Genomic DNA, 20,711 nt, shown 5'->3' with positions numbered 1-20,711 from the left:
ATGCCAAGCATCTTTCAGAGTCCTTTACCTATTTTAACTTCTCGCAACAATCCCGCAAGGTGGTTTGCTATAATTATTACTATTGGTGCAGTTTTACAGACAAGGCATCAACCTGCAAAGTCCGAGCTTATAATCATGATGATGTCATTGAGATGATGTCATCTGGGAACCGAGAAACACCACAGCAGGGCATCTGCTGAGGGATCTGGAGCGTCATATATCCTGAGGCCCTGGACAGTGATGCATCGACAATGACCATATATATTAAACCTAATGTGATGTCTAATATTGTCAACTTCATGAGATCTAGAATCACGCAGGAAACAGCATCTGATCATGCCTGAGAGGACTTATCTAGATTGGGAGGGAAAGGCACACCTTAACTGTAGATAGCACTATTCTGAAGACCAAGGTCCACAAAAAAACCCAGGCTGGGTCTGAGCTTTCATTTTCTTCTTGCTTCCTGCAAAGTGAGCAGCTGCCTCAGGCTCCTACCACCCTCATTTGTTTCCCCACAATGACAAGTCATATCCTAGAACTAAAAGTCAATATAAACCTGCCTTCCTTTAGTTATTTCTGTCAGGGGATTTTGCCACCATGAAAGGAGAAGTGAGGTCACTTTTCCCTTTCTCTGAAAACTGCTTTTGCTCCCGATGGCAATGAAATAAAGTTATTGATTCCGAGTCCTCTGAGTTATCTCGTCTTAGCATCTTGAGTAGATTTAGTATGCCCAGTAATCACTCAACAGCACATGTTAATGATACTTCATTTGTGTCTGAGCCTCTGCTGGCCCAGGATACAGAAATGAGTCAGACACTTGACGCTCTGTCTCCACATGAATTCCCTTGATGCTTGAGAATAGCCCACCTTCTAGAACATCAGCAGGTCATAGTAGGAATCCGCCTTTGCACATTGTCTCCTTTAACCCTCAGTGAATGGTTTTTGCCCATCCTCTGTGTGAGGAGGAGCAATAAGGTTGGAGGGCCACAGGCTGTCCTTTCAGGTGCTGTTGCGGCCTTCTGTGTTTGAAGGGCCTCACTCAGTAGCTCCTCCCCAGCCTGTTACTTTGAGGAAAGCCCTCTTCACATCTTTGTTTCTGAGGCTGTAGATTATAGGGTTGAGGAATGCAGAGATGACATTGTAGAACAGAGCCAGTTTCTTGTCCCTCTCTGGGGAAGCATTGGCCCCGGGGTTCATGTACATAAACATGGCAGGTCCACAGAACATGGTGACCACGGTGATATGAGAGGCACAGGTGGAAAAGGCCTTCAGACGACCTTGGGCTGAGCGGATTCTCAGAATGGTGGCAAAGATGCAGACATAAGAGGCCAGGATGAAGGAAAGAGGAACCAGGAGAAGGATAAAACCTAGGATAAAGTCTATCCGGTCATTGAGGGATGTGTCTGCACAGGCAAGCTTCAGAACAGCAGGGACCTCACAGAAGAAGTGATTGATCTCATTGGGGCCACAGTAGGGCAGCCTCATAGTGAAGACAGTGTAGATCAGAGAACAGCTGACACCCCATAGTCCACAAAAGACTACCATTGCACCACACAGCCAAGGCCTCATGATAACCTTATATCTGAGTGGGTGGCAAATGGCTACATATCTATCATAGGCCATGACAGAGAACAACCAGCCCTCAGTGATGCCTAATACCAGAAAGATGTACATCTGGGCCACACACCCAGAATAGGAGATAGTTTTCTTCTGGCAGACAAGATGCACCAACATCTGGGGCACTGTGGTGGTGACATAGCTCATATCCAGCAGGGAAAGGACACTGAGGAAGAAGTACATGGGTGTATGGAGACGGGAGTCCAGGTGGATCAAGGTGACAATGAGACCATTGCCCACAAGTGTAGAAAGGTAGAGGAAGAAGAAGACGTTGAAGAGGATTATATTAATTTGGAAATTCCTGGAGAACCCCAGAAGGATGAACTCTGACACAGAGCTATGGTTCTCATAGGAGAAGCCTTGCATTCTTCCACTGCAGAAAGAGAAACGGACCTAGTGGCACAGCTTAGAATGCAGTTAAGCACTTTGCCCATCCCAAGACCTTAATCTTCCTTAGGATTGATGTCAGTTCAGAGACTGAGGTCTAAGTTCGGGATGTTTAGTATCTCAAGCCAGAGCCTCCAGGACATCTTTTTCTTTCATTATTCCCCCCTGAATGTCCCCCTGCTTTCCCCTCTGTTGGGACCTGCTTTTGCATGCTGCACTGTTTCTCATCTCCCTGGTGCAGACTACAGAAAGGTAAGAAGAGGATGAGACACTCTCCCCCTCCTATCTGAAGGCGTATGTCCAGAACCCTTTCTATGAACATCTGAGAGAGCTGGAGATGTGGGGAGAATATACAACGTCACAAACAGGGGAAGTTCTTAGTAATTTACTTGTATCTCTGTTTGTTGATCCTCCGGAAGCCTTGACACTTTCTTTTAGGTGGAGTCACTCAACAGCTCTGCCTCTTCCTGCCCTTACTCACCTCCAAGCAAGAGCTTTCCTGCTTGACTCTAGAAGTTGACTTCTACTTAAGGCAGAGTGGTTGGTACTTCCCATGCTTTAAGGCAGATGTCAGACTGCATTGGGCTGAGGGGTGAGCTGAGCTGTAAATAAGTGAGATGAGATGCCAGGACCAGGACATGGGGTCGGAAGTGTTTTAACTAAGGTAGAAGAAGTTGGTCAGAGCGTGTATGCACCAGAGAAAGGAGAGAAGTGATGTATCAAGAACTAAGAACAAGCTCCATTAGTGCCAAGTCCAGTAGAGCGGGGCCGAAGGGACAGAGGGGAGGATGAGGCAGACACAGATGCAAGCAACTGTGCCTGTCAGAAAGCTCAAGTCCATATTCCAACAGACTGGCCCCAAGGACTCTTTTTCATGGCAGCTTGTGTACAAAGTGAGGAAGATCTAACCCAGGGGTTGAAAATCAGATGTCCAGCCTCAGATAGACTAAACAACTGGCTGGTACCAACAACCACACCTGACTAAAACATCCAACTATACCTAGTCATGATGGTGGCTCACACCTGTGGCCTTAAAATTCAGAAGGCTGAGACAAGAGGATCTTGAGTTCGAGACCAGGCGGGGCTCACAGAGAGATCAAGAGCAGGCTGAGCTACATAGTGAATCCCTAACTCAATGCAAATAATTATTGAACTACAGGAAGCTCAGATGAGACAGCAGGTTATTGGGAAAGAGCCGAGGACTTACACCAGGTGAGTATAGAGAGGGTCCTACAGGATGAGGCTACATCATTGAGAAAGGACCCTGGTAGATCTGGGCTGGTGATCTGTGTCTGCAGTAGCCAGACCATGTGCTGAACAGTATGCTCATTCCTGGACTGTACCCTTAAGGGGGCTGTGGACAAATTAAAACAGGCTATGAAGAAGGATCAGGAGACCATGTTGAGTGGGAAAGATTTGAAACAAGAGAGACATTTCTTCTAGAGAACCAAGAGGGAAGAGAAGAGGACATTGCCACATTTGTTTCTTCTCTTGTCCTCCAGCTTCCCCTAAACCTGGTGCCTGAGCTACTACAGAAAGTCCTAGTAGACATCTCAGTGCCAGTCCCTGCTAAAACCTGACCAGAATGTGAGGCAGAGCGGAGAATGTGTGAGGGGTGGTGGTGCAGAAGGGTGATCAGAAGGGCCAGGAATAGGTAAAGGAGGGGTCAGTCCATTCTGATTGCCTGGGCTGGGAGGCATTTCAGAGAGAACGGTAGGATGTCAGGCTCTATTCTGCTATTGTTCGTCACCAATGACAGTGCATGCTTCCTCCTAGTTCCAATGTCTGTCTCAAGCTTTGTGACTCATAAAGCCTCAAGCAGGACTTCTGAGCCATTACTGTAACTTGCCTTCTCCATCTGTACCGTCAGTAGCAGTCCTCTTGTCCTGTGCCTCCATCTAAGAATCCAAACCTGGGAATGCAGAAGAGCGTCCCCTGCTTCATCTCCACAGAAACAGCCCTCCTCCTTACACTTTTTTCTGTTGCAACTGACTAACATAACAACAAATACAGAGACGAAAAGAAGCAGAGAGAGTCACGCTGAGACATTGTTGACCAGAGGAAGACCGAGATCCAGAGATCAACCAGAAGAGTAAAGACCAGGGATGAAATGCTGAGGTAAGTGGAAGGGAGTTGGAAGCAGGCAGTTGTGGAGCAAGCAGATGGAGGTTAGGGATGGGGATGGGAGATAGGACGGGGGTGATGGGGTGATGGAGTACATCGGGTAGCACTGTGAGGACTGTATGTCTCAGGCAACCTCTGCAGCTCCCTTCCTTACCTGATCCAAGATCTGTGTGAAGGTTGAGCTAGGAGTGAGTGAGATTTTTCTTTAACACTCTGCTCCAAGTCTTCAGGGACAATGAAGCTGAAGCTTCCTAATGAGCCTTCTGTGACTTTGGGTCCTCTGGGTCCCACCGCAGCCCTCCCAGACCCTGAGCACACATTTCAACTCTCCCATTTGGTACAGAAGTCCTCCATAGACAACATTCTTGATCCTCTCAACCCCAAGTCCCTTCCATGTTCCCGAGTCCCTTCCCTTTTCCTCATTTGTTGTCAATGGAGATGAATGTGTGAAGGTCATGTGCAGTAAATGCATAGTTTAAAAGAGGCAGGGGTGGAATCTGGGGAGGTGGCTCAGTTCGTAAGTAACTTGTTGCCCAAGCATGAGAACCTGAGTTCCATGCCCAGAACCATCCATGTAAAAGTCAGACATGGTAAAGCAATCACAAATTAGGAAACAGAGGTTACAGGATCTATTGGGTTTGCTCACTAGCTTGCCTAGACGAATTGGTGAGGTCCAGGATGATGAGAGACTGTTTGCAAATAAAATAGACCTGGGTAATGAACTAAGCTTAACATTAGGACTCTTTATGTATGTGTACATACACCTGTGTATACACGTGGACACGCTACTGCACATACATGTGCATATGCACCTGTGTATACATGTGGACATGCATCTACATACACATGTGGACATGCACTTACCTGTGTATACATGTGGACATGCATCTACATATACATGTGGACATGCACTTACATATACATGTGCACACACACACACCTGTGTATACGTGTGGACTTGCACGTATACACAGTGAAGAGTTGTAAGGGTGATGGCTGGACTGACATGTTGGGAAAACTTTCCATGGATCATAAAAAAGAAGAAGAAGAAGAACACGTTCCTCAGGGGATGTAGGGTCAAGTTAGAGCTCTCTGTGCTCAGCCCCTCAAGTTTCTCATTGTCCCCCTCATGCTCTGCTGGGAACTGGGCTATGTTGTGTGGTGAAATTTTGCAGCCCTAAAATACTTTGACTTTCTGGAGGGAAAGGACTATGATTCAGGCAATGGGGGGATCTTTCATAGAGCTTAGGCCAAGATGAGGTAATGATAAATACCCTACATATACCCTACATAAGAGCAAAACCCAGGAAGACCTGAAATCAAATTCTAGCTCTACCACTTAATAACACTGTACGCGTTGGCCAGAAGGCAACTCTCTGTACCCCAGTTTTCACAATAGCAAAAAGCAGCAATAGCAGAACAGGACCGTTTATAGGGCTAACCATGAGCATGTGTGAAACAGATGTGGTAAACGTGCATATAATTTAGGCTGGATGTGAGGTTCTGATTTACTTACTCCCGTGGATGCTCAGAAGTCTGTCCACACTGGATCTCAAGGTAGAATAGGGAGATGATGCCGTGGGTTGCTAAGAACCTTGGATTGAAAAAGTTGGGACTTTTGGGTGTGGGGACCTTGGGTACCAGGATAAGGTGATGAAAGTTGTGCTCAGGGATTAAGAAGTCTGTGGTGGGACCTGAAGGACTCCAAGGGCACAGAAGGCATATAAAACATGGAAATGGGCTCTGAGACATGGCTCAGTTTAAGTTTCTGCTGAGCAAGTATGATGGCCTGACTTTGGATTCCCAGAACCCATATAAAATCTCGGAATAACATTTATAACCTGAATGCTGGGAGGTTGGAGGCAAAGACAAACAGATCCTTGGTGAGTTCACTGAGCCAATTGGTGAGCATAAAGTTCAGTGAGAGATACTGCTCTCCCCCAGAAAAATAGAGATATGGGGAGCCATAGCATTGCAGTATCATGGGCAAAGCTTCCCTGTCACTTTCCTGAGACACAATCAGACAGCAATTTCCTAGTTGTCTGGTTCTTCCAATCATTCTGAAATCTCTTCCTTCCACAGTGGTCCCAAGCCATGGGTGTGAAGTTTGTGTTGTAGATATATTAACCTGGACTCGTCATGCCATAATTAGTCTCTCTGTGCATTTTGACCAGTTGTGGTTTTCTGTAATGGTCTCCATCTGCTGCAAAGAGACACTTCTTTGATGAGGGATGGGATCTACAGTTATCTGTGAATAAATCACAATTGCCGTGTTTTAAATCTGACTAATGACCCTCACATGCCCATTGTATGACCTTAGTTTTCTTGACAATATTTTTTGCATTGTTATATAAAAAGTTTTTATGTTCTTGGGAGTCACTTTTTGATCAACATTTTCAACAGATGTCAATTCGTAGTTGTCTTTTCTTGTGACGTCTTGATTTTGTTATGAGAAGAATGTACTGGAAAGTTCTGCCTTCTTTTTTTCTGCTTTGAAATTTGGAAAGATTGGTGTTGAACTTTATAAGTTGGGCAGAGTTGTCAGTGAAGCCACCTGGTTCTTTAGCTCTTCTGTGAAATGAATAAATTGCTAATTAAATAATGTAGTGTGCTGTGTTTCAATTTTCTGTTCCCTTTTGAAACAGTCTCTAGTACTCTTATCTTTCTAAATGTGACACACTTTAAGGCCTGACCTATTGAATCACATTATTAGTAGTGTTGCCCTATAATCTTTGTGTAGGGCACATCGTGACAGTCCCTCTTTCATTGCAAATTGTAGTAATTTATCTCTTCTTCCTTCTTTTTCTATGACTAGTCTCATATTTCTTAATTTCATTGGTCATTTAAAGAGACTTTTTTAAAATTTTCATTCATTTCCTCATGTGTTTTCTACTCCCCATTTCATGTGTCTCTATTTGGACATTTGCCTTCCTGCTAACTTGCTTCTTGTTTTGTTCTCTTTTTTGTTTGACTGATGAAATAAATTCTCACAACCCAGGATGAGCCTCAGATTCCTGGAAATTCTCCTGCTTTGGGACCCCTGGTACTGAACTTTCAGACATGAACCACCACACCTTAAGGGTCGTGAACTAATGTCGTCACCATCACCATCTTCTTCCTGTCCCTCCTCAACATAAGATTTTATAATTTAAGATTTTCCTGTAAGCATCACTTTTGTTGAAATGGGTGTTATTCGTGTCTTGCAACATTTTACTAATTTTAAAAAATTAGTTTTAGGAGAGTTTGTCTTTAATTTTTACAAATTTATGTATTATATGTAAATGGTTGTTTTATCTACATGTACATCTGAACACCAGAAGAGGACATCAGATCCCATGGAATGAGAGTGATAGATGTTTGTGAGCCGCCAAGTGCTGGGAATTGAAGGATAGCCAGTGCCCTTAACCATTGGCGCATCTCTCCAGCCCCCATTAAAAGTTCGACTCTTTTTCTTTCTTTGTTTCCTTGTTTCTTCCTTCCTTCCTTCCTTCCTTCCTTCCTTTCTTCCTTCTTTTTTCTAGAGGATGTCTCTATAGCTCTGACTATCCTGGAACTCACTATGTAGACCAGAATAGCCTCAAACTCACAGAGATCCACCTGCCTCTGCCTCCAAGTGTTGAGATTAAAAACATGTACCACCAATGCCTGGCTGGGCTGTGGGGTTTTTTTTTTTTAATAATAATTTTACTTTGTTGTTGTTGTTGTTGTTGTTTAGTTCTATTTTGTTTCACCATGAACTAGAGCAAAGACATCCAAGCCATTCACATTTGAGATAACTTTATGCAAACATATGAATACATATTAGCAGTTATTTCTTTTTAAGGGATTCAAGGCCAAGACGCATGTCATACTCTGTAAGATGGCTTTCCTTCTTTTAAATGTTTATTGGAAGTAGATTCTTCTCTTGTACAATAAATCCCAACCACAGTTTTTTTTCCTTCCACTCCTCCCAACTCCCCACTCCCTCCCTCCTGTTCCATTCCCCTTCTTCAGAAAAGAGTGGGCCTCTAAGAAATAACAGTCAAACATGACAAAACAAAATTCAATAAGACAGGGCAAAATCCCTCATATTGAGTCTGGATAAAATAACCCAATAGGAGGAAAAGAGTCTCAAGAACAGGCAAAAGAGTCAGAGATACACCTGCTCCCACTGGTAGGAGTCCCACAGAGACACCAAGGAAACAACCATAACATTTACATAGAGGACCTGGTGTAGACACATGCAGGCCCTGTGCTTGCTGCTTCAATCTCTATGAGCTCATATGCACCCTGCTTAGTTGATTCAGTGGTCCAAGTTCTTCTGGTATACTCCATTCCCTCTGACTTAACAACCTCTCCTTTCCCTCTTCTGTGGGGTTCCCTGATCTCTGAAAGGAGGTACCCAATGAAGACCCCCAATTTGACTCCTCCATAGTGTCTGGTTGTGAGTCTCTGCATCCACTCCCATCTGCTGCTGGAGGAAACCTCTCTGATGATGACTGGACAAAGCACCAATCTATGAGTATAGCAGAATAGCATTAGAAATTATTTTGTTTTGTTTTGTTTTGTTTTACGATACTTTTGCCAGTTCCATTTGGTTCTACCCTAGGTCTCTGGGGGCTATCCAGTCTTCATTTCTTACAGTTTGATGACATTGTTGCTTCTGGGGCCAGAGTTGAACACTTTGTCCGTAGTATTAAGAATTCTTAAATTCTCTCTTCTGGTGTGTCTGAAGACAGCTACAGTGTACTTATATATAATAAATAAATAAATCTTTTAAAAAAAGAATTCTTAAACTTTCATGGTTTGAAAATAACTACAAAACATCCTGAAAAACTCGGAGTCTGTTTTATGAATAGGTGAGAAGGCAGTAAGAAACTGAGGGTAGGTATCTGGTCCGGCCTATGCTGAAATCTGAGAGGTTGGCAATACCAGAGCAAAGGTATCATGTTGGGAGGAGAGGAAGCTGGGTGAGCCTGCTGTGGGTTTTCAGTGCCTTGAGAACTCTAAGAAAACCCCTTTTATCTCTACAGATGTCCCACATGCCCTTCTAATGACCCCAGGGCATTTTTCTTAACAAGTCCCCAAGAAAAAGAGGGTGCATTACTGGCAACTCTATTTCTATCTTCAGGTGCCAAGGCTCTTCTTCCCCAGGGCTTTTCTCCTTCAAGGCTGAGTCTTTCAGGCAGGAAACCCACCCTGGAGACTTCCCTTCAACAGTTGCACATCACCCTGAGTGTTCTTTAATGCTTGGGGGACATTAGCAGCCTTGTAAGCCACGATTGCTCTCTATTCTGGAAAAAGTTGCTAATGAGCAAAGTATACTTTTAGCATTTATTGATCTTTGGGGATTTTTTGGTAACATTTCAGCCATTCTTAGACTATAGTTAAAACTTTATTTTTAGTTTTTTCTATTAATTTTTTATTGTTTAAAAATGTATACAATATATTTTGATCCTATTCTTTCTCTTCCAACTCCCTACCCACCCAACTTCATGTTCTTTCTCTCTCAAAAAGATCAAAACAGACAAATAATATTAATTAAGACAGAAAAGAAACACACACACAGCTCACAGCACACACCCGTAAAACTTCTTTCAAACCAGTTAAGAGAACTTGGGATGTTTTTAAATTTAATCTTGTGTTTATGCAACAAATGATGATTTAAAAGTTTTTGCTTGTGTTTCTTTTTGGTGAGCAATTTAATAGTTTTCTTGAAACTAGAATGATAGAAAAATATTAAGAATGCATTTTTAAAAAGAATGGATTTAAGTTTTTTCATTTCATATATATGAATGCCTTGCTTTCTCACATATTTACGCCGTGCATGCCTGCCTGGTGCCCTCAGGGGCCAAAAAACGGCATCTGATCCCCTGAAATTGAGTTACAGATGGTCATGAGTCACCATGGGAATTGAAACTAGGTCCCCTGCAAGAATAGCAAGTGTTCTAAACCACTGAGTCATCTGTCCAGCCCTTGATAGAAATTTGACTTGGTTTGAAGCACCAGAAATGGTTTGTTTCCTGATTAACATGGCAGCTGATGTTATGACTGTGTTCCATTAAAATATCTCTCCCTCCCCATCCCCAACTCTCTCTCTCTCTCTCTCTCTCTCTCTCTCTCTCTCTCTCTCTCTCTCTCTCTCTCTCTCTCTCTCTGCTGAAAGCATGACTCTGTATGTGCAGTCAATTACTACCATGACTATCCCCATACTGCCTGACCAGACAATGAATTTGACTTTCATATCTGAGGCTGAGAAACACAAGCTTCTGTTAATAGGTTGAATGATTCTCGTTGTTTAAATTTTAAGCTCAACTCTCATTTGAAGTTTAAAATAATTTATAGCACAGTCAATAGAACATGGTTTCCACCCCCATTTGAGCTCGAAGAGGACTGGATTCTGGAGGGTGCAATTGGTTTTTCTTAAGATCTCAACAAATTAAGCCAAGATCAAAGTCCAGGGTTCCTCTGTCTGTCTCACGTCTCTCTGGCAGTAGAGGATATCACAGGGAAATCAGCTGATGAAATCAGAAGCCACAACTGAAGCAGACGCAATGCAAACAGGAGAGGAGCCCATGTCAGCAAAGAGCTGAGAGCAGAGCTCACCAAAACAACTCACACCTCAAGACGAGGAGAAGGGGGAGGAAAAGGAGAAAGAGGAAGAGGAGGAGGAGAAAGAAGAGGAGGAAAGAAAACTGAAAACAAAAACCACCACCTTAGTTATTATCATTTGGGGATAATGAATACCACAAAACCCATTTGACAACCGGGAATTACTCCCCCAAGAAGTGAGGTGAATGCTCCAAATCAATGTGACTTTTCCAGTGCCATAGAAGGTCAATGACATGGCTAATTCTTGGGCACAATTCTTTGAGTCCTTTCCTAATGTATCCATTAGCAAATTCACGTAAAACATTCTTTTTCTTGTGTCTCCCTCATCCTGAGAATCTTCTCTCATTCCCTCCAAGAACCTCAGTGAAATTGTGGGTGCACACCCAAGAGACAAGAGACACTCCAGACAGCCTTACTCCTCCTACTGGGTGTCCTCACCCCTTCCAATTAACTTGAGAAAAGCCCTCTTCACATCCTTGTTCCGGAGACTGTAAATAATGGGGTTAAGGAAGGCAGAAATGACATTATAGAACAAGGCCAACTTCTTGTCATCTTCTGGGGAGGCTTCAGAGCCAGGTCTCATGTACATGACCATGCACGGAACACAGAACATGGTGACCACAGTGATATGTGAAGCGCAGGTGGAGAAGGCCTTCATCCGTCCTTGGGTGGAGCGAATCCTTAGAATGGCTATAAAGATCCGAACATATGAGGCCAGGATGAGAGATAATGGGATCAGAAGCAAGATGAAGCCCAGGATGAAGTCCACTTGGTCATTGAGGGATGTGTCTGCACAGGCTAATTTCAAGACAGCGGGAATTTCACAAAAGAAATGATTGATCTCATTGGGACCACAGTAGGGAAGAGTCATTGCAAAGACTGTGTAGACAAGGGCACAGATGAGGCCACAAAGGGCAGAGCTGGTCACCAGGGCTATGCATAAAGTTTGACTCATCTTGACTCCATAGTGGAGTGGATAACATATAGCGACATATCTGTCATAGGCCATAGCTGCAAAAATCCAGGTCTCAGTGATACCTAGTGTCAAGAAAATGTACATCTGGATCACACATCCAGTGTAAGAGATGGCCTTATTCTTGCTTACTAGATGAACCAACATCTGGGGCACTGTTGTGGTGGCATAACTCAGATCCAGGAGGGAGAGGATGCTGAGGAAGAAGTACATGGGCGTGTGGAGACGAGCATCTATTCTAATCAGGGTAACGATGAGTCCATTACCCAGAACTGTAAATAAGTAGAGGAAGAGGAAGAGGAAGAGGAAGAAAAGGATCCAGTTGGTCTTGGGGTTTCTGGAGAAGCCCAAGAGGATAAATTCTGTTACGAAGCTGTGATTTCTCCAGCCTCGACTGTGCATGGCCTTCCTTCTGAAGAGAGAAGAGAACATATGACTGTCTTGCGTGCTAGAAATTGCAATATTCATGATGGAATTCTCTGTAAAACTCACAGATGGAGAGTTGAAAGTGAAATACTTACTTCCATGCCCTAGAAGCAATCTATCCAAATTGGCCTTGCCAAGTTTTAGGTACTTAGTAAAAAATTCCACTGAGCACTTACCCAACTAACTACTCCAGTAAACACCAAGGTTCCTGTGAGAAGCTGTAAAGGACAGAAGTCTTATTTCAAAGAAACACACACACACACACACACACACACACACACACACACACACACACACACACACACACCACGAACAAGTCAAAATGAGGAGGAAAGTCATGCCTACTGTTTCTGGATGCCACTATTTCAAGACAAGTAGGTACTAGAAGAGGCAATGTAAAACAGACAAGTTTTTTTTTTTTAGAAAACCTATAAAACTAAGAAAGAAACCATAGCACCCAGTTTATCCTTCTTTCTTCTGATTCTTCTTTCTCCCTGATTCTGTACAGAACCCACATTTTCAAGGAAAAAATCACTTTGTGACCTTACTACCCTCAAATGTGGCCCTCTATCAAGAGTAACAGTGTATTTATTTCTAATCTGTATACTCATCAAGTTGCTTTTGAATAAGATTTTCCTGACACTTTTCAAATTAAACAAAACAAACAACCCTCCCAACTTTTGTTGCTTTAGAAGCTCGGTTGCCTCATCCTACCCTCCTAACCCTTCCTTCAATGATACAGCAAAACAAATTAACATACAGCGATAACCACCAGGTCTCTAATTTTGAGAGCCAGAGAAGGGTTCTATCTTCTAACATTTCTCAAAATGATGAGGGTCGTGGACTTGGGAAAGGAACTGCTGTGTGTCTGGACACTGTTCTTAAGCAGCAGGGGGAAGTCCTCCACAGTTCTGCCTCTCACAGGAGAGGTGAGGGGTGGGCATAGGTGGATCTTCACTTTAATGTGGACTCAGTCCTCAATGAGAGATTGGCAGCCTCGAAACAGAGGATGTCCCTGACCAGACTCTCACTCTCTATCCCCTTGGCAGCTCTTACATGTCGGCTACAGGATGCTACCACGGGGTCGTTCCATCTTTTCTAGGCTCTGAAAAAGGAAATGGCCACTTATCAAGCACACTGTAAAGAGTGCTTCACAAAGCATGATCAGCTTGTCACCACAACCCACTGAGGTCAGAACCACTTTTTTTTCCTTTAGAGAATTGAAGATTCAAATTTGAAAGTTAGTACATGGTAGAGCCAGGACCCAAACTCCAAGTCCTATGATCTCGCCATGTGAAATTGTCATTTGTCTCCCACGCCATCAATTTCACCAATAGTTTAGCAAAGGTTCCAAATAGAATGCATGTTCCTGTCAGATGTCACTGTGTAAGAAATCTGGCCTGCCTAGTCAGTTTAGAAGACAGAAAACACATATTTCACATTGGAAAGTGAAGGGTCCTTTTTTTTACATATGAAACCAACCAACTTGGGATATAGAACAAGATGCTGATTCAAAGCAGCAACCACTGCCACTGTGGTGGCTCTCTCTCTCTCTCTCTCTCTCTCTCTCTCTCTCTCTCTCTCTCTCTCTGTGTGTGTGTGTGTGTGTGTGTGTGTCTGTGTGTGTGTGTCTGTGTCTGTGTGTGTCTGTGTGTGTCTGTGTGTGTCTGTGTGTGTGTGTGTGTGTGTGTGTGAGCACATGTACAAACACATTTATGTATGGTCACACATGAACCACACCACCCCTGTGAAGGTCAAAAGAAAACTTAGAGGAGTTAGCTCTCTTTTCCTACAAATGGGTCCCAAGATCAAACTTAGCAGCAATCCTTTTTACTGATGAACCATCTTGCTGGCCCTATAGTGGTTTCTTAGTCACCAAGAAAAGCCAAAGTTCTTTGAGGGCTTTAAGATCACTCAGCACTCCCTACCCTTCACCTCTCCATATGCTTACCTCTCTGTTTCCACACACCCCTTCGCTGCACCTCACTCAAAGAATACTGCTGTTTCAGTACCTTTTTAGAATTCTGTTTCCACTACTGGAAATTATCTTTCTGACTCATACTCTCACCTCCTTCAAATGGTTATTCAAGTGTTGACTTCTCAGAGAATGTCTAAGTTCTTCCTAATACCCTGTTTAAAATGGGAGGATCTCATACTCTCTACTCCTATCTCCTGTTTTACATCTCTTCACACATTTTCTAAACAATGCAGAAAGTGTTATTTAAATTTCCCTTGGGGGCTGGAGAAATGGCTCAGCCGTTAAAGGCTAGGCTCACAACCAAAAATATAAATTTCCCTTGCAAGAATATGAGAGCTTTGTTTTTCTTAGTTCATTGTATACCATAGTATTCGCATATTCTAGGACAATGCCTGGCACATGGTAGGAATTTGTGTGTTAAATAAATGAATTAATCTGAGCTGGGCACTAGCTCTCCTAGGCACGATGGTGTTGTCCTTGGTCCTGATTCCCGTGGTGCCAGATAGAAAGTTGACCCTCGGGTGCTTTCTCTGACATTTCTACAGCTCTCAATGGATTTCCAGATGGAGACTGGCTATCTCCATAATCATCCCACTCTATCACCAAGTCTATCTACCACTACACACATCCTAAAATTGAGGAAACAGGTCCATCCATTAAGCAGCACCTCCTGATTGCCCAGAAATGTCTATAATTCATGTACCTGCAATTTAAACACAGGGAAGTTTTTCTGGCTGCCATTCATGAAGACCACCTCATTTGCTGACCTCCCACTTGGGCCTGCTTCACAAAGCTGTGAAACAAAGTAGGAGAGCCTCTGAGGTCCAAGAAACTTATATTTGAGTTAGAGTCTACGATTTATCAGCAGCACAAACTAGAGAAAGTCAGCAGCTTCTGACCCTGCACCGATAAAACTAGAACAACACACGCTTTGAGGTCTCCTGAATGCTTACTGCATTTTTGAATGTATGTGATGCCATAGCATTAAACATCAATTCCTAGTACTGCTGTTGCTTAGTTACTTATCTTTTTCAAAATGTTTTTCTTGCTTCCTCCTCTTTGTAAAATTCTAATCATGAAAGTACTTCATGATTTCAATCCTGCTTCTTCCTTGGGTCTCTGGTTGGACCTTTGAAGGTGTTTCTATTCTTGTTTGTACCCACGTTGATACACACATTTATCTGGAGAGTTCCTTGTATAAGAAAAACCTCAATGCCTTAACCCTGTCTCTGATTCTAAGCGCATAGCATGGGCAGGGATAATAGACCTTAGATAGATGGCTATGAAATTATGCCCATGGTATGATAGTGAGTTATCTACAAGAATGAATATCTAGTCCAGTGTTTGTCTCAGCAATGGGAGGATCTCTACCAGTTTATCAATGTGCACCACAACTAGATTCCCATTCTTGGCTAATTGTTAACGAATATGAACAATTTTTTGTGGAAATTGGAAGAAATTTATTAAGAACATGTTGACAGTTTTTCTTTCTTTCTCAAATGAGCTTCTACAATATTAGTGAGATGTAATTAAGGCAGAGGCAACTTTTCTCCAAGCATGACCAAGTTACCTTCCATCAAAGGCAGGATACCATCAAGAGCATGAACACACGAATAAAAAAAGCTGGGTGTTATCCTAACTCCATTGATAATGAGCAGAGTAGCCTGGGGCAAATTATTTAAACTTCTTGTCTCTCCATCTTCGTCTAGAAATTAGAACCCATCTCAAAGGGTGTTGATAATAATTAACTAACGTGCTACATGGAAATTTGTTTAATGTGATGCCTGCATCTGAGTGCTCAAAGTAGTATTTTTTACTTTTGTATTAGTTTATAATTATGAGGGTTTTTTATTCTGAATGCTTAGAAAAGGGAATTGAGACAGAGTTACTTGCCTGATGGTGCACAGCTACTGAGAGACACAATCCACCTCTGTCATCATCAAAGACCTTCCTTTCATGGACTCTGCTATTCCATCCCGATACATCATAGCGTTAGACTGATGGATCACAGTGAACTGATGGGAATTGCCTTCTCAAGGACTTATCCTTCAAGCTCCTTACCTATCTTCCCTTCCTGACTCCAAGTGAGAGGCACTCTTCTGCTTCATATTCATGTCTTGCAACCGCCTTAGGCAGTTCCAGACTACAGGTACTAGGCTATAAGAGGGCCCTATTTCAGCCACTCTCCAGAGCTACTGAGTCTCAGCAGCTTCCTGACTGGTGTATTAATGAGGCTCATGAGTATTGGTGATCAAAGAGTCCCTGTGGCTGCAGCCGTGCTAGATAGACCCGGTGTTACCTCAAAGGGTCTTTCAGTCCTGTGGGATCCTATTACTTAGAAAAAGGTTCTACAGAGGTACAATCATCATGCAGAGAAGGGATAAATGCATCCCAAAGGAAACCCAAGGTTGGAGGGGAGACGAATATTCCTGAAAGGATGTAGAAACTGATTCTTGAACTCAACTCTCTATTTTGGCACCTGGAGGTAAGGACAGCAAGAGAGACATCAGGACCCAATTCTCAGTTACTCTTACATTCCTGTTTAGGTCCTCTATGGTGGGGGCTGGGGGTAATGTTGGAGTTAGATATTGCTTCGCAGAATCAGTCTTAGAAGTGGGAAAACTAAGGATCGGTTTCCAGAAAGAATTGCAGAAACATAGCACAAACAGAATGAGAACTAGGAGTCAGGCATCCTGATATCATGATATAACTACTCCCAATATTGGTGTTCCCTACTGTGGGCTCAGATGGTTACCAGCCTTGCCCTGATGCTTCTCACTTATATTTGCTAATTTTGAGGTTGGTTTGTTTTTTATTTTCTGCGACTTTGATATGCATAATTAGTCTGTTTATTTGAAATCTGTTTACTTGAAGTAGGTGCTCGGTGCCACAAACTTTCTTAACACTGTCTTTGTCGTAACAGAAAAGTTTCTGTTTGCCTTGTTTCCATTTTCATTTATAACAAGGAGATTTTTAAAGTTCCATTCTGACTTCCACAGTACTCACTGTTCACTCAAATATATTGTGCAGTCTTCATGAATTTGCATGTTCTCTAGAGTTCTGTTGTAGAAATTTCTAGTCCCAATCCGGAGTTTCTACCTTGCCTTAATCATTCAGTTTACAGATAAAAAGGAAACATACAACCTTTATATTTACAATAAGCCTTAAACAGCACAAGGATTGGGCAGATATCTACCCTCTTTGTTATTAGAATCTACTTTTCTATCAATAATCCCAAGTTATTACTTACCATGTTTCAATGGGCTTCTCTTAACTCCCATTGGCCAGCCTTCGGGGCCATGTTTCCATGACTCACCTAACGCATGGTGACTTTCTCTTCCTCCTCCATCTTCTTTTTCCCCTCACGATTCTCCTCCAACCCCAATCCCAGGAATCCTAAACCCTACCTATGTCTCTTCTGTCTAGCTATTGGCTGTCAGCATCTTTATTTAACAACCAGAAATACTTGAGGGGAAAGGGCACATAGAATCACTTGTGTCTACATTCAGACACAGTGCTAAGGGGCCCTCCTGCACTTAGCATTACAATGCACAGCAAAAGGTGAAACCTCAACAGATTTCCTCTTACAACAGTTAACTTCTAGTTTCATTCCATTGTGATTATAAAATATCCAGAAGAGAACTTCATTTTTTTAATGTTAACACTTGCTTTGTAGTCTAGGATTTTATCTATTGTGGAGAAAGTTCAGTGTGGGTTTTAAGACCTTTGAACAGAAAAGTTTGTCTATAATTGTTAAGTCTATTTGATCTACAGTATAGTTTAGTTCTGCTTTATTGCTAATTTTTTATCCTGGTGATATATCCATTAATAAGAATAGATAACTGGATATTTGTCATACTGTAGGATACTATAGCCTATTTCTATTTCTACCTGTGATTATATTCGTTTTATAAAACTTGGTGTTCAAAACTTAATTTTATTCTTATGGATGAACTCATTTTTGGTCATTATATATAACTATTATAGCTTGAATATTAAACGCCTCCCAAAGACTCACGTGCTGAATGCGTACTTCCTAGATTGTAGTACTGTTTTAGGAGGTTGTGGGAACTTTAGAAGGGGAGCCTAGGTGGAGGCAGTAAGCTACAAGGGAAAGCTATACCTGTTCTTTATTCCTTCTTTTTTCTCTGCTTTGTGTTTTGAACAAAGTGAAGAACCTTTCTTATTATACATCCCACTGCCATGATGTGCCCAGGCTCATGGAACCAAATAAATGACCACGCTCTTCAAAAATATGGGACAAAATAAATCTTTTTGAAAATTGCTGTCTCAAGGAGCCAAAACCATCCAATGGAAAAAAGATAGCATTTTCAGCAAATGGTGCTGGTTCAACTGGAGGTCAACATGTAGAAGAATGCAGATCGATCCATGCTTATCACCCTGTACAAAGCTTAAGTCCAAGTGGATCAAGGACCTCCACATCAAACCAGACACACTCAAACTAATAGAAGAAAAACTAGGGAAGCATCTGGAACACATGGGCACTGGAAAAAATTTCCTAAACAAAACACCAATGGCTTACGCTCTAAGATCAAGAATCGACAAATGGGATCTCATAAAACTGCAAAGCTTCTGTAAGGCAAAGGACACTGTGGTTAGGACAAAACGGCAACCAACAGATTGGGAAAAGATCTTTACCAATCCTACAACAGATAGAGGCCTTATATCCAAAATATACAAAGAACTCAAGAAGTTAGACCGCAGGGAAACAAATAACCCTATTAAAAAATGGGGCTCAGAGTAAACAAAGAATTCACAGCTGAGGAATGCCGAATGGCTGAGAAACACCTAAAGAAATGTTCAACATCTTTAGTCATAAGGGAAATGCAAATCAAAACAACCCTGAGATTTCACCTCACACCAGTGAGAATGGCTAAGATCAAAAACTCCAGTGACAGCAGATCCTGGCAAGGATGTGGAGAAAGAGGAACACTCCTCCATTGTTGGTGGGATTGCAGACTGGTACAACCATTCTGGAAATCAGTCTGGAGGATCCTCAGAAAATTGGACATTGAACTGCCTGAGGATCCAGCTATACCTCTCTTGGGCATATACCCAAAAGATGCCCCAACATATAAAAAAGACACGTGCTCCACTATGTTCATTGCAGCCTTATTTATAATAGCCAGAAGCTGGAAAGAACCCAGATGCCCTTCAACAGAGGAATGGATACAGAAAATGTGGTACATCTACACAATGGAATATTACTCAGCTATCAAAAACAACGACTTTATGAAATTCGTAGGCAAATGGTTGGAACTGGAAAATATCATCCTGAGTGAGGTAACTCAATCACAGAAAGACATACATGGTATGCACTCATTGATAAGTGGCTATTAGCCCAAATGCTTGAATTACCCTAGATGCCTAGAACAAATGAAACTCAAGACGGATGATCAAAATGTGAATGCTTCACTCCTTCTTTAAAAGGGGAACAAGAATACCCTTGGCAGGGAAGACAGAGGCAAAGATTAAAACAGAGACTGAAGGAACACCCATTCAGAGCCTGCCCCACATGTGGCCCATACATATACAGCCACCCAATTAGACAAGATGGATGAAGCAAAGAAGTGCAGACCGACAGGAGCCGGATGTAGATCTCTCCTGAGAGACACAGCCAGAATACAGCAAATACAGAGGCGAATGCCAGCAGCAAACCACTGAACTGAGAATAGGACCCCCGTTGAAGGAATCAGAGAAAGAACTGGAAGAGCTTGAAGGGGCTCGAGACCCCATATGTACAACAATGCCAAGCAACCAGAGCTTCCAGGGACTAAGCCACTACCTAAAGACTATACATGGACTGACCCTGGACTCTGACCACATAGGTAGCAATGAATATCCTAGTAAGAGCACCAGTGGAAGGGGAAGCCCTGGGTCCTGCTAAGACTGAACCCCCAGTGAACTAGACTGGTGGGGGGAGGGCGGCAATGGGGGGAGGGTTGGGAGGGGAACACCCATAAGGAAGGGGAGGGGGGAGGGGGATGTTTGCCCGGATACCGGGAAAGGGAATAACACTCGAAATGTATATAAGAAATACTCAAGTTAATAAAAAAGAAAAGAAAATTGCTGTCTCAGGCATTTGGTCATAACTTTGCAAAAGTTGGTGTAAAACAAGTGAAATCAAGGTTAGTGGTATATGCCTTTAATCCTAGGCAAGTGGATCTCTGTGAGTTCAAGGCCAGCCTAATCTACATAGTGAGTTTCAGGACTACAAAGAGACTCTACCTCAAAAGGAGAGAAGAAGAAAAAAAGGAAGAAGGAGGAAAAGGAGGAGGAGGAGAAGAAGGAGAAGGAGGAGGAGGAAGAGAGGTCATTTTCTATGACCAAACTTGATTCACAGTTTACTTGTCCTCAGCACTAGTTTATGGTAGAGTTTGGAAGTTTGGAGATATGGGCTAAAGAGACATTATAACAGTGAAGACAACCTAGTGGATGTTTCTGGTGGTGTTTTGGAGGAACAGAATTCCAACAGAAATGGGGTCAGTGAAGTCCAGGACTGCAAAACTTCAAATGGGAAGAATTGTGTTGAAAGTTGAATTAATGAATACTACATTCTAGCAATGAATTTGTCTGTTTTGTCTGTTCCTTTGT

General features: G+C 42.6%; 2 protein-coding genes across 5 annotated transcripts; both read right to left on the bottom strand.

Annotated features, from left to right (window-relative positions):
* Positions 1 to 1,035: 1,035 nt before the first annotated feature.
* Positions 1,036 to 4,669, bottom strand: Or13p5 (olfactory receptor family 13 subfamily P member 5). 2 transcript variants are annotated; one of them, XM_017593540.1, is made up of 2 exons: positions 4,655 to 4,669; positions 1,036 to 1,962 (listed from the first exon to the last, which is right to left on the bottom strand). In XM_017593540.1, exons 1-2 carry the CDS (start codon positions 4,667 to 4,669, stop codon positions 1,036 to 1,038), a joined length of 942 nt encoding a protein of 313 aa, XP_017449029.1. The 2 variants fall into 2 exon arrangements, with proteins under 2 accessions (XP_017449029.1, NP_001000585.2); NM_001000585.2 differs by lacking the exon at positions 4,655 to 4,669 and having other exon boundaries at positions 1,036 to 1,983.
* Positions 4,670 to 11,140: 6,471 nt separating this feature from the next.
* Or13p8b (olfactory receptor family 13 subfamily P member 8B) lies at positions 11,141 to 15,655 on the bottom strand. Of its 3 annotated transcripts, none has more exons than XM_039111565.1 (2): positions 15,642 to 15,655; positions 11,141 to 12,074 (listed from the first exon to the last, which is right to left on the bottom strand). In XM_039111565.1, exons 1-2 carry the CDS (start codon positions 15,653 to 15,655, stop codon positions 11,141 to 11,143), a joined length of 948 nt encoding a protein of 315 aa, XP_038967493.1. The 3 variants fall into 3 exon arrangements, with proteins under 3 accessions (XP_038967493.1, XP_003750064.2, XP_063144751.1); XM_003750016.2 differs by lacking the exon at positions 15,642 to 15,655 and adding an exon at positions 12,625 to 12,635 and having other exon boundaries at positions 11,141 to 12,086; XM_063288681.1 differs by lacking the exon at positions 15,642 to 15,655 and having other exon boundaries at positions 11,141 to 12,116.
* Positions 15,656 to 20,711: the final 5,056 nt, after the last annotated feature.

This window comes from Rattus norvegicus, chromosome 5 (genome assembly GCF_036323735.1).
Source record: "Rattus norvegicus strain BN/NHsdMcwi chromosome 5, GRCr8, whole genome shotgun sequence".
Classification (NCBI taxonomy): domain Eukaryota; kingdom Metazoa; phylum Chordata; class Mammalia; order Rodentia; family Muridae; genus Rattus; species Rattus norvegicus.
The sequence above is the reverse complement of the archived record's forward strand: the minus strand, read 5'-3'. Positions and strand labels throughout refer to the sequence as shown.